This window comes from Schistocerca piceifrons, chromosome 8, assembly GCF_021461385.2.
Source record: "Schistocerca piceifrons isolate TAMUIC-IGC-003096 chromosome 8, iqSchPice1.1, whole genome shotgun sequence".
Classification (NCBI taxonomy): domain Eukaryota; kingdom Metazoa; phylum Arthropoda; class Insecta; order Orthoptera; family Acrididae; genus Schistocerca; species Schistocerca piceifrons.
In genome coordinates, this window is record NC_060145.1 from 243934022 (window position 1) to 243948234 (window position 14213).

At 39.4% G+C, this 14213-nt stretch overlaps 1 protein-coding gene across 1 annotated transcript in view; it reads right to left on the reverse strand.

Annotated features, from left to right (window-relative positions):
• Nucleotides 1-12120, reverse strand: part of LOC124711254 (flexible cuticle protein 12-like) — a 34481-nt gene extending 22361 nt beyond the window's left edge. The window contains exon 1 of the mRNA XM_047241225.1: nucleotides 12004-12120. Coding sequence (XP_047097181.1) covers nucleotides 12004-12018 — 15 coding nt within the window. The 5' untranslated portion in view covers nucleotides 12019-12120. The remainder of the gene's footprint in view (nucleotides 1-12003) is intronic.
• Between the last annotated feature and the right edge of the window lie 2093 nt (nucleotides 12121-14213).

Sequence of the window (14213 nt, forward strand, 5' to 3'; positions counted from 1 at the left end):
TGTCTGACCTCTGTAATAATGTGGGGTGGAAATTGCTTCGTGCAGGAGCCAAAGGGTACTTGTCAGATCAATCGGTTGCGCAACTCGTCAACATAACTCCTACACACTGACAAGGTCATGCATGATGCGGCAGTTTTATCTCGCATATCAGGGTTTGACGCCATATCTTCCGAACCATGTGTTGAATAATGAATTAATTTTTGTGGTTCATTCGGCGGATAATGTGAACACTGCCTGCAAAATATGTCACGAATGCAGTCTGTAATATAGAAGTAATAAATTAAAACGCATGTTTCATGTGGCAGCTTTATTGCATTAACTTCGAAAATGAAGTAAGGGTTAAAGATTTTCCTTGTCATCATTTTTTTTGGGGGGGGGGGGGGAGGTGGAGGAGGGGGTCGCCAGCGAAAAAAAGTGTCGTAAAGTTTTGTTACAGGTTTCTAACTCCACCCATTCTCAAATACTGTACGAGTAAAGTAAGGGTATTTTCGAGTCATGAGCTACTCTGTTTTTGCACCCCAAACCGCTTTAAAAGGGGGACGATTCTTACGTCCACAGTGATTGTTTTCAGATAGTAAATTATATGTGTACGAAGTTTGACTGAAATCGGATTAGTGATTTAGGAGGAGATCTGGCACGTATGCATGTACATACATGTATAATTTGTATGGATCCCCTTAATAGGGATATATTGGCAATCCACGGTTCCAAAGGGTTCGTAACAGCTGCAGCAATATGAAGACGTATCTACACGTTAATAACAGGTGAACGGCAGCGACATATAAAAGACATGAAATGTAAAGAACAATGAATCAGCACTGCCTGAAACAATTACAGTCTTTTTTGATGGCCTTAGTCCGCTTGAATGAGTCCCTTTTTGTCGTCACATATCCACTCAAGATCTAATGAACCGCCTTCCAGACAGTTTTCCATCGAATCGTTTAGCTCAACTGAATTGGCTGAAAATCCCCAAATATCTTGTGAATGAATAAAGAAAATTTATCAGTCATTTAGAGAAAAAAACACTGAGTTTTGCTTGGGATATATGGAAGTTCATGGTCCCACTGGATCAAAGCTGTGGGTTGGAGCATAAATTCGTAGAGTTTTTCCATACGTTAACAAAACAAATACACATAACAAAATTATATATTCTCCTTCCACTATTTACTACAGTTTCCAAACGCTACGGGTAACTTTTCAATTCCGTGACTATAGAAAGCCTGTGATTTAGAGGCGAAGAACTCGTCATGTTCGGATCGTGTTTTCATCCGGAAACGAAGTTCCTTGAGAGTTGCTCGACAGAGAGCGGAAAACGTGAAAATCTGAAGGCTCAAGATCAGGTGAATAAAGTGGGTGCGGAGTGACTTTTCAACCAAGCTCAGTCTAGTAGATTGCCGGCGAGCGTTATCGTGGGGTATCACCACTTCACACAGTCTACCTGGTCGTTCTTCTTGGGTAGAATCGGAAACACGTTTTAGTTGTTTACGATAAATGTCAGCAGTAATGGTTACACATCGGGCAAACAGTTCGCAGTACACTACACTGTCATTCCACCAGACGCATAACATTGTCTTTTATGGGTCTGTGCGGGTCTTACGGGGACTTGCTGCTTTGTTTGGATTCAACTGTACCTTGTTTTTCCTTATATTAGCATAAAGACACCAATTCTCGTTACCACTAACGGTAAAGGATAGGAATGGTCAGTGTTGTTCACGATTTAATTGATGACGAGCAAGCAGAGATACATATATGGCCACTTACTGATTGTTGTGATTTTGTCTTAGAGCATGCGATACCCAATGAATGCGTTTAAACGAGCTTCATCAGACCCCGAAGGTCTTCCTGTACGTGGAGAGTAACTGAAGTGCTTATTTTAGAAACAGCGTAATTCCAAAATGCGTATTTTTCAGGAAACTTATAAAACTATTTTTAAGAGAATGTTTAACACGTATCAAAAGATGCTTCATCCCTTTTAAAGAGTATAGTTAAGTGAGAAATTTAACATAGAATATAATCTCCAGTTCCTAACAGACCCAACCAAAACAGTTATCAAAGAGAATGAAGTTTTATTTTTTTCTAAAACTAACTCAAATGCTCGTGAAATCGTGCTATTGTAGTCAACTTAATAATAATTTTACTTTCAAAAGCAATGAAACGTGCAAGAACTGATGTATATAGCGAACTTACAGAAATGTATGAGATTAGTAACATGTTTCCTTTAACATAAACGTTAATTTGAGGAACCTAAAATTTTTTAAAAAATTACTCAACAAAAATAATCTTATGATATTATGACCTAGCAATGCAAATGCAAGATTGAAGACGATTACGTCAAATTGTCAAAGATTCTCCAAAATTTCAATGTAAAGTTGGCGATATTCTTCAGGAATACACTGCAGGACTTCTTCAGGTCAGCATGTTTACCTTCAGTGATTGACAGCTGTCTGTTGTATGCCCTTGTTTGCGGTAAACACGCCTTTCGCTTCCCAGTACCCCGCATTATTAATGTACGTTTCACCGCTGTGTTGATGAATGGTGATGCTAATTCTACACCCGGATGCAGAGGAAATGCCTTAATGTTGATATCTGGAATACACTACGGTTGTCTCCTGAAATATGTTCGCTTTACAGTGAATTTACTACCTTCTTATATAGAGGAGCCCATCTATCCTTAAAGTTAATTACGTCTTCAGCACCTATCGTAATAACCATCAACTTACCAGGGTGATTCCATTTTACTGTTATCTCACATATTTCTTCTGGAAGATAAATTCGATATACTTTGGCAAACGTCTCTTCACAGCACTAAACCACGGTGATTGGGGAGAAAAACGATATTCGCCCGGAGGAAAGAAGTGCTGCAATTTATCAAAACGCTCTATAAATGCCTTATTATGGTGTGATTTGTTATCACTAGAGAGGTGCAGTTCATTCACATACTTCGGGATGCTGTTACCTATGTAATGCAGAAGAAAAGAAGCTAATTCATTTGGTCCTTTGTTACCCTGGCTTTCATCATGGAGGTGAAAATGACCTTCTCCTGATTTTGCATTATGAATTTCAAAAACTTTGAGTGTTAACTGTCGTAAATGAAACACCAGGATATCAGTCAAGTGTTACAACAGCCAGAACCTCCCTTTCTTTGCACAGGTTCATTGAAGCCTGAAGAGTATTGGAAATTTTTCAATCTCTTCTTTTGTGAATTATTGATCCTGCTTCAGCAACCATCTTTGCCTTCTCACTAAAGAATGGGGACTTCAGTTCCTGTTCCAGAACTTCGCATGTACAGCAGGTATCAACCTGATGCCTCCAAAAACTGAGGTGAAAATGCTTTTTGATGTATTTAACATAGTACTAATATGTAACGGCTACGTCAGGATGTTATCCCTTACACATCAGAATCATGATTTTCAGACGTTACTTTGTGCCAAGGTAATTATTCACCTTAAGGCAAGAGTGAGTCTGTTTTCTTGGAAAAGGCTCACTATATTGAACAACCATCTTAATGTCGGTAGATTTTAAATTTCCTGTGGGATTTTGTCCTCTTAAATCAGCTGGAAAATTGCGAGCTATAAACAGTACTCTTAGACGACGGAATCTACGGTCACACATAAGACCATGGAAAGCTACGTATAAATACCACCTGGAAACCTTCCTCCTTTCATCACTGAATAGGATGAAGTACTTAAAACTGGGACTACTCCTGATGGGTGACACATTTTTAGACGGGCGAGGTCTTTCTACATTGTTGCAGGTGATGAGACGTTGTAAATATATATCATTGCTCTTGAAATTATTAAACTTACCTAATAAAGATGATTGATGAAATACATCAACATTAGCAAAAGCATGCTTCCTTACAATTGTATTTCTCGCTTGTTTTTCCCTGCTTGATTTTTTCTCTTGCATAGTTTATATATCCACTTCCTTGAACACGTGCTCTTTTAACTACCCTACTCTTGTATTTAGTTTTATTCCTCACACCACTCTTTCGTTTAATAAAACTACTATCAACCTGCACCTACTATCACATAAGATAACTAAGACCAAGAATGTTGCGTTCTGTCTAAAAGACAACCAAATCCTCAATAACGACAAGCTTATTACTAGAATAAAGATATAGCACAGCATTGCCGACAAAGTCAACAGCACACTGCCACCTTAAGATTAGATATACCAGAACTCCAGAATACCAGAACACGCAGTCGTCAGAGTGTTCTAGATAGCTACAATCGTACTTTGCGGGGAAAAGACACCAATGTGCTCAAAAAAAGAAAATTCTTCCAAGTAATTAAGGTCACCATATACGATTTCTTAGTCAGGAATATTTTACCTTTCTCGTATCATTCAGCTACAGTTAAACTCCAGGAAAATATTGGAATTCTCTTGCTGGAGAGTGAGTAAAATAAAAAACGAACAGCATTGCTACGGGAGACAATGAACAATAGAACTATCACATAGTCCTACTGGAAAGTAAATTGTTTACGGTTTTTCACGTTCCTACTCCTGAGTCATGGAAACTATTAAATTTATCGTAAAGTTCTTCCATAACCTATCAGTATAAAAGCAATGAAAAAAATAATGCAGTTATATCTTAGACTGCTTGATCTCTTTTTTGCAGTATCAGAATCGAAAAAGAATCCGTCTTTATATGATGACACACAAAAGAAATTATCACTGATCTGTCGGTATGAGAATTATTCCCGAAAGGTAAGGTTCTGGGTTCGAGTACACGTTCGAGATACAGATTTCATTTGGTAAAAAGGATCGTTTGTGCTCCTGTCTTGAAAATAGTCATCACCGGCCTAAATTAACTGTCTGGTGTAAAGTATTGTAGTCCATAACTGAAACAAACACAGAAAATAAACATTTTCATTTAAACTTTAAACCAGCCAGATATGAAGCACAATGCGGATGTGTGAGACTCCAGACATATAAAGTACGATAGGCAACGACTTGATTCCTACGAAAATACCACCACATGGCAAACATGCAGATAAGAAAGTTTACGTTATCGGTTTAACATAGGCACGTTAACCAGTTTTCGATGTTGAGTTATGCAAAGATATAACCACAGATCGTATATACAGACGCATTTTACGAGACAGTTATTATTACGCTATACGTACGCATAAATATTTGTCTCATTTGAAAATGGGCTCTAAAGCCAAAATCTTTGGTAGTGACGCAATAAATTTCAATTGCCAACTAAGAATTTCAAAATGATTTTAAGTTTCAGTATAGTTTCAACGGAAAAGCGACTTTATACTTCGTTAAATTATGGCAATACTGATGATTAAATCCGTATCTCAGTAAGTATACGGTGAAGGCAGAGAAGCACGACATTCATTAGTCTGCCTGTCCATGCCCCTCGCAGGGCGGTTCGGCCGCCGCTCCACAAGTTCTTTAACGGCACTACGGCGACTTGCGAGTGAATGAGGATGAAGTGATGATGAAAGACACACAACACCAGTCGGCCGTAGCGACCGTGCGGTTCTAGGCGCTGCAGTCTGGAGCCGCGAGACCGCTACGGTCGCAGGTTCGAATCCTGCCTAGGGCATGGGTGTATGTGATGTCCTTAGGTTAGTTAGGTTTAACTAGTTCTAAGTTCTAGGGGACTAATGACCTCAGAAGTTGAGTCCCATAGTGCTCAGAGCCATTTGAACCATTTGAACACACAACACCCAATCATCTCGAAGCAGAGAAAATCCCTGACCCCGCCGGGAATCGAACCCGGGACCCCGTGCGGGAAGCGAGAACACTACCGCAAGACCACGAGCCGCGGACAGACTTTCGGTAGTCTCCCATGAATCGTTTAAGGCAAACACCTAGCTGATAGCCCAGTCACCGAAGATCAAAAAAAGGAAGAACAGGGGGGAAAATTCTTGTAGTAGCAGTAGTTTTCAGGAGTGGTATAGTGTTGTGCCAAGAATAATATCCTATAAAAATTCTGATGGGGAGGGGGGTGAGAATGTGAGTGCGGGGCTGGGAGGATGGTGACTGAAGGCCACTTACTTACATTTTTTCCTGGATAACTTGAAAACGTCAGCTTCTTGCGAAATTGGTTGCCGGTACAATAACGAGCTGCATTAAATTCCTTGCAAAAAATCTCCTATTCATTTTCTCTCTAGGACTAATAATTTCCGTGCTACAAGGAAAGGTAAAATCGCACATTTTTAACGGTATTAATGTAGTCTTTATGGTCAAATAACGTGGATTTAGAACAAACATGAAATACTTGTATCATATCCAAGTGCAGTAGAACCGTGTTGAGAATGAAATTTTTTCTCCACGTTTGACGGGCTGAAGTGGTAGGGGTGGAAAGTAGAAGCGCAAGGGCAGGGATGTTACCGTGTTGTGTTCATGCGTATTCCTCAACTGCAGGTCTGCGAACTGAGGACAGAGCAGCCGAATCCCCATTATCTCTCACCTACTACGTCGCCAAAAGCAACATTGGGTGTTTCAGAAGGTTATACCGATCCTTCCTGAGTATATATATGAGTTACTAATAATACTAACGCAAGAAAATAGTACTGACACGTTTTAGTAAATCGTAGTACATTGTTCAACTCTACAAGAGAAAAAATTGATTCTTAGCTGTAGCGTTCTTCCGTGAAAGGCAAGTTCATCCACTTCGAATGTTCTTCAGTTTACAGACTATACCGATCCTCCAGGTGTAGTTCATTTCACTTATGTCAGTATAAAGAATACACTGAAGGGCCAAATAAACTGGTACACCTGCCTAATATCGTGTAGGGCTGCCGCGAGCACGCAGAACTGTCGCAACAAGACGTGGCATGGAGTCGACTAATGTCAGGGCAGTCCATAAATCCGTAAGAGTATGAAGGAGTGGAGATCACTTCTGAACAGCTCAATAATGTTCATGTCTGTGGAGTTTGGTAGCTAGTGGAAGTCTGAAAACACCTGAAGAAACTCTTTAGCAATTCTGGACGTGTTTGGGGTTTCTCAATGCCCTATTGGAATTACTGCAAGCCCTGGAAGTTAACAAACATCTTGCTCACAGTCCAGATCTAATCCTAAATGACCGGACACCGCTCAACACTTCCCATCTCTGTTGTTCATTACTTCCTACACTGTCTCTGCCTACATATTCCCATTTTCCTGTATTCATTGAGTTCTTTTGTTTTGTTGAAGTTGTCTTTGTATTCCATATACACTGTAGTTTCAATATTTAAGGCTTTCTTTTAACTGCTACTTGGATTACTGTCCATGTTTAACACCCCTTGCAGTTGTCTCATCAAATATTATTCATATTTTACTTTGTTCATTATTTAATGCAAATCATTACACAGTTAATGTTAAAATGCAGTACCACCACACTCTCAAAGATTGCATTTACTGTATATTCCCTCAAACGCTTCCATTTTCTTGCATTCATTTATTTCTGTTTTTCTTATAGATATTGCTTAAGTTCCTTACATATTCTGTACTTACACTGATAATTGTCTCTTCTTTTAATTGATTTGTGTATCACTCTCCATGTTTCATACCTCCTGATGTAGTCTTGTCTAGTACCAATTTTCTTTTGTTTTATTAGTTTTGTTTATTCATAGAAACTGTTATGTAGGCTTGCTATTCCTGTTTTGTGTTAAAGGTTTTCCTGTCTACTCTATTGTTATTTATGTACTGTTCAATTTTTACTTTTTCATTGCATTACCACCACACTGTCAAAGATGTTACTTACTTTATTTTTCTATTTCAGTCTAGACGTGTTACTTCTCTTCCAATGTTGTTTGCGAACATTCTAACATTTTTGGTGGTAATACTCAGTAAATGTGTGAAGGTGGTCTTGTAACCCGAAAACCGGTTAACACAACAGAAGTAATATTGTAGAACAAAAGCAAACTGGTGCTTTTAATTTATTATAATGTTGTTGTATCAAGAACAGATGGAAGATTCTGTTAACAAGATGCTGAAGAAAATTTACGGCACTGGTGAATAGTTTGTCTGCTCGTCCTCTTTCATCTTACAATGTATTAATAAATTTAAATTAATGTAAAAAATTAAAGTAACAGTTTACATTTATTACACTTAACTGAAACTTTCCCGCAATATCAATTTTTTAGTGCGTCCCTAATTTGGATCTAGGAAATACAGTCACCTTGACACACTGAACTCTGGTGAGCGGCTACAAGAAACTTTGGTGTGCTTGAACATTATACCGCAAAGCGCACGTTGCTAACGCTTCCCATTTCTGAAACATGTGTACTGAACGTTGTGAAAATCATTTTGGAACACCCTGTGTTTTCCATACTTCTTTGCATAGACAATGAGAAGCCGCATTCACCGTGACGCCTCCCCGACCGCCTAACAACTGGGTATTTTAAATGTTATGTGGCCTCTTCTCATTGAGCTGTATTGAAAGTGATTTAATTTGTTTTCATATTCCTTCCACGTTCGAACATGAATGTCTCTATAATACGCTTTCTAAGCCGTTGTTACTCGCTTGTGTAGTTTACATATGTTTACCTGTAGGAGGCGCTCGCCCGCTGGCGTTGTGACAACTGAAATGCCAACGAGGAAATTAAGTCCTCTCTCATGGCGTTGTCAGCACCGAAATGCAGGCGAGGAAACATTGTCCCTCTCATGTCACCGCTCCCCGCGTACAGACCGTGAGTGTCTGGTACAAAAATTCTACTTGACCTAGATGTCCGGGTTTTTCGAAGTTTTTGTCTGGGATCGGCAATTTTAATGAAGGCAGCCCTACCTAGTGATACGTCGACTCAATTAGTTTCGCGTGAATGGTAGCTTGAACAAATTAATCCACAACAGTTTTAAATGATGAAAAGAAAAAATTACTCCAAAACATTATTAAATAAGCATTTATAACGCTTATGTTAGATTTACCACTTGGGTTTGTCTTCACTTTTCCCTGGGGTAGGGCTACCCCCTGACCGTGTAATGTAGCACTGCGTTTAGTTCAACTCTTGAAAATACTGCAGGCTGATTTCACTCAGAAGAATGAATCGGTAGCTTAATCAGCTGAAACACTGGAGAATGGTTTCAGTTGAAAGAATGAATAAATGGTTTAACCGACATAAAAACTACTGTCTGTTTTCAGTCAATATGCAAAGCTACAACGGTGGCGAAAGATTTCATTCGGTTGCTCCAACAGACTGCTTTCACTCGAAAAAGTTAAATGAATAATAATCCAAACTATACATAGAACGATAAACGACTGACTCCATTGTTATCATTCGTTTGCTCCCACACACTGGTTTCATCGAAAAGAATGAAGGAGCAGTCCGAATTTGTTGGACCGGAAATACGTAAGTTGATGTTTGAAGAGTAGTTTGAAAATACAGTGACGAAATGGAACAGTAAGCTTGGAGAAGCTTAGAAAATGTTGTCTATCGTTTCCTTGATCTGGATGAACAGTCTGATTATAAGGAAATAGTGGAAGATACGTTACAATTACTTAAACAGTTATGATGAAAATCACTCTAAAACTAAACTTTCTAATGTCACACTTAGGCAATTTTCAAGAATATTTGGCTGACATATCAGAGGAATATGGTTCCGTCAGGATCTAAAAACTCTGGAACATTGTTATCAAGGTCGTAGGGGATGTCCGATTGCTGGTGCGTCACACTTGAAGGAGAAGCGACACACAAATGAAAGGATGTTAAGCGTTCATTCATGGCCAGACGTAAACAGAAGTAAGTATTCACCATAACATTCGCTTCTTCTGCTTCACGATTCTTTTTTTTTTTTTTAACCATTTAACTGTTCCATTTCACCTTCATCGTCCTGTAATTGCTTTCCGATTTCATTGGGTACAGATCTGAACGATAACGTCGGTAATGATGATGGTGAAAAACCTACCGTGCTGTAGAGAAAAAGGCTTTGGATTCGTTATCAGCGGAGTCGATTTAGTCAGAAGAATTCGAAATTTGTCGACCTGTGTTATTAGTAACTCATATATGCTTCCAGGTACGTCTGCACTCCGCTTCGCCAGTAACTCGTAAGGCCAACTGCGGAAGGGTAGATATATCTTTGTAAAACTCCCTGTAGTGGCTTTTTGTGACGTACGTTGTGCAGAGACTGAAAAATCGTTTGCTCGCTTTTAAGTTTGCTAACCTATGAAGAAGGAAAGTGCGTGACCACAATCTTTTGACCTACCTTCCCTCAAGCTTCCAACTTCCACACCCTCGCCCCAGCTCTCTCTTACACACTGTTACATTCTGGAGCACAGTTTATTCTTTAATAAGGTTCTATTTCACTCAGATGTGATTCACCCATTCAGTGTTTGGTCTTATCAAATTTTATTTAATAGTCAACATTAATTTCGCATAATTAGGAAACTATTTTTGATAATCTACAATTGTACTATCTCTCCAATGTGGAAACTACTAGTCCTCCAGAAAAAATGAGCAAGATCCTTTTATGTAGGAAATTTAATACAGTTTAATTTTGTACTGTGAAACATATTCGTTAGAAGTCACGGTCTTCGATTTATTCAAGAAAAACATAAGAAACTTACCTTTAAAGTCCCCCCCCCCCTGCCCCCCCCCCCCCATCCACTCACTATACACTCATTACGACTTTTAATATGTTGTTAACGACATTCCATCCTACCACTGTGCGTAAATTTTCGACTACTCTTTTTCTCCAAATTTCCCTTTGTTGACGGGACTGCTTCCTTTGAATGTAACATGTCTACTTCCTTTCTCATGCTTGACCACTTTGCACTGCTTTCTGTCTCTAACGACATCATCGGTAAAACACTGCGGTTTAGAGCGATATGCATGTTAGACAATGGCGTCACATTTGCAGGCTACGTAATTCTTGGCGTACGTTCACTGCAGCAGTGTAACATCAAAAGTCACAGTGACGACATTAGAAGCATTTCGCTGTGTATTTATGCCCTCACTGAAACTATACATATTCACATCGATGACTATTAAGGAAAGAACGTACGGCAACACATTAACTTCTGTTTTGGGAAATGTGATTGTAAGTATTTTTATGTGTTAACGTATAATGTTTCCCGCAAATGTTAAACTTTTCGATTAATAGTGCCCTGTTTGGGACACTTTTGATGTTACTGGTCATATTGTCTGGTTGGTTTTATAGCTTATTGAGCAACTTGTTCTTCAATAGTTTCTACTTTCGTTAATTTACAAGCATATTAGCCTTTTAAGGATGTATCACCTTGATAGTAGTGACCATCTTCCTTGTATTATTGGAAAATTAAAGAAAGATGGCTCATGGAAATGGTACCCAGTCGAGGTCCTGGATCTGTATATAGGAATTCAGCAAGGGTCGGAAACTTTACTTAACGTTATCCAGAAGGGAATCAGAGGAGAGATACGTTTTATATACCCTGATTGAATATGTTTAATGCTATTTTGTCTAAAACTGACATGGTCAGACCGTGGCTGTGTACAATTAATGTAGGTTAATTCTTACAAAGACGAAAACAGTAACCAGCCACTGTTTTGCTGTTTTCTTAAATATGTTTATGTACATAACCTAACTAATAATGACACTAAGAGCTTACACTAAGACAGAGAGTTTGTTAAAAGACACGACAAAAGACTTTATATGATACTTATTGTAACTGTAACGACCACCGATCAGACACACCAAGTTACTTCACGATCATTTTTATTCGACTATAGGCCTTAATTCTGCTATATTTCAGTTATAGGAAAGCAGATGGAGTTAAATGTCACGTTACAAAATTTTTATTCTTCACTCGAGGTCACGAGCTGATGTCACGCAACAGCATTTTATTCTTCACTCGGTACGAGTGGCCTTGACCTTGTGCGACCTTAAGAGAGAGAGTATGTGTGTGTGTGTGTGTGTGTGTGTGTGTGTGTGTGTGTGTGTGTGTGCGTGTGAAAGAGTGAGAGAGAGATGGAGAGAGAAAGAGAGAGGAGGGAGAGAGAGGAGGGAGAGAGTGCAAAGAAAGAGAGAGAATCATGTAGATGGGAAATTCACAAGCTTGACAGAAGGTGAATTAACAGCCGGACTTACCGCGCTTGGGCCCATCTCCGCGGCTGTCGAGCGTGTGGAGGCGTCCAGGCGAGTGGTGACTGCTGCGGAGCTCGCCAAGTTATATTGTGCTGGCGGCCCTGCAGGCGGAACCCCACTCCCCGCTGATTTGACGGCTCATCCGTATACGCAGTGGTATTTGCTGCGTCGCTGCGGCTATAGTCCAGTCAGTGCCAGAGATGCATTTTGTGCGTCCTGATCAAGGAATGCGTTTTCTCAATAGCTGCACTTTGAGAACAGTGACACTTCCGAACCAAACTATCCATAAGCAAGATACGTATGGACAGTTTTGATCTAAGACAAAAATGTATATTATTTCGTGTTATGTCGTTTAACATCGCGGTTGTATCGATTACTACAGTTATAGAATTCAAAATGTGTGTTTACTGAAGTTATTATAAATGAATTAAGTGAATAGGAAAGCACACAAGCGCTAGGTACACACACACACACACACACACACACACACACACTTGATTTGCACTATGCAAGGACACACATACTGTAAAAGAAACACGTAAGTAATGTCTTAAAGTTCCACTTGACTACCAAAAAGTTATTATATTACAAAATATTAACTAGTTTCCATCGTAGTTCAGCCTGCAGAAGATATCCACCTGGCATTCAGTGACCAATGGTACCTATACCCACTGTGTGATTGGTAGCGGAGGTTTTGAATAGTACGTCAGTTGTCGTAACATCTTTGCTGCCTTGTATGCTAAACACCCTCATGTAAAGTGTTGCTTTCCCTTTCTGTCGATAGTACGGCTATACCAGGAGTAGGTCACTGTCCTCTGGCTCCGAGTGTACCACTTCCTCCAGAAAGTGTCCTGCGATGCTGTCCATTGGGGTCTCTGAGACACATTCCAACATATACAGACTAAGCATACATAATCTGCATTGAGACATATCTTTTCAAGTTTCAAGTTCCCGGACCAATCTAAAGTTTACTTCAGGTTTGCAAATACCCAGAATGTGATTCCTCTTCTAAGTATTCCAAACTGTAAATCCTCTTGTCACTGTTTCATCTCGTTGGATTTTGTAAGTGAGCACGGAAATCTGCAAGGCCAAAACTTCATAAACCGTTCGTCTTGAGTGCGAGAGTAATGTTTAATAGCACTTAACAGGAGATAAAATGAAATTTTATTATCTACCATCAGGGTAGACGACTATTTCACAGTGTGCAACAACAGAGGAAAGACCTCAACTGTGATCTCATGTTAAGAAACATCAAATCATTTCCTTGGAGTAGTTTGGGGAAACTAGGGAAAGCTCAAAGCGTACACAGAGATTAGCGTCTCACTCTTTTCAGTTACGAGTTCAAAACCTTAAGAGCACATTAATTGTCTAGCACGTTCAACAGTTTTATTAAACTTCGTAAAATATAAACATTGTTCGTCAAAGATAAAGATCAGGTTCATAGGCAATCTGAGACTTCCTGCCTGATGAGCAGACAGAGTGTGTGTGATGAAAATGTAATGTATCACAGCTGGAATATACCAAGTTCCGCACAGTGGTGCATCTCCTCAGTGACGTAGAAAATTATTTGTAAAAAAAAAAAAAAAAAAAAAAATGGTATCCGTATTGTAAGGACCACATTCTTCCACCGGTGCGGTAGTCAACAGATACGTCTCTGCTGTTTTTTTTCCACCGATCTCTAACTTATTATTCAATAATTTCTAACGTTTGTTTCCCTAATTAAACACGATCTTTCAACAGGGCACCAATATGACAGCTTCAGTGCACAGGAGAACGGTGCATGACAGTGTCCCGTCCTCTACATCTACAAGCACCTACTCGGTAGGTGGAGCACTTAATAGTATGGAGGCGAGCTATGGATGAGCGAAGCTCAAATCTTCGTGTGGCCACCACGATCGGGGTTTACCTTGGTTCCCTCGTTCCAGTTTAGATGAAAGCTATGAGGGTTTCTCAAACGGGGTATAGATAGATATTCTCACCTGTCCCAGCAACAGAGTAAATGATCTGCTACTGATGACCACAAGAGACTGTAAATTTTAAATTAGTTTTTTGTACTGCTTCGCTTGGTTTTCATATCCAATTGTTTTCATGTGTTCTCGGTCTTTCATCGTCTCGATTCACAATTTTATACTCAATGCATACCATGGGATGCAGTTCTGTTTTGAAAACGTGGAACTATTGATTGCACTTCTTCAAAATCCTCTATAGTTGTT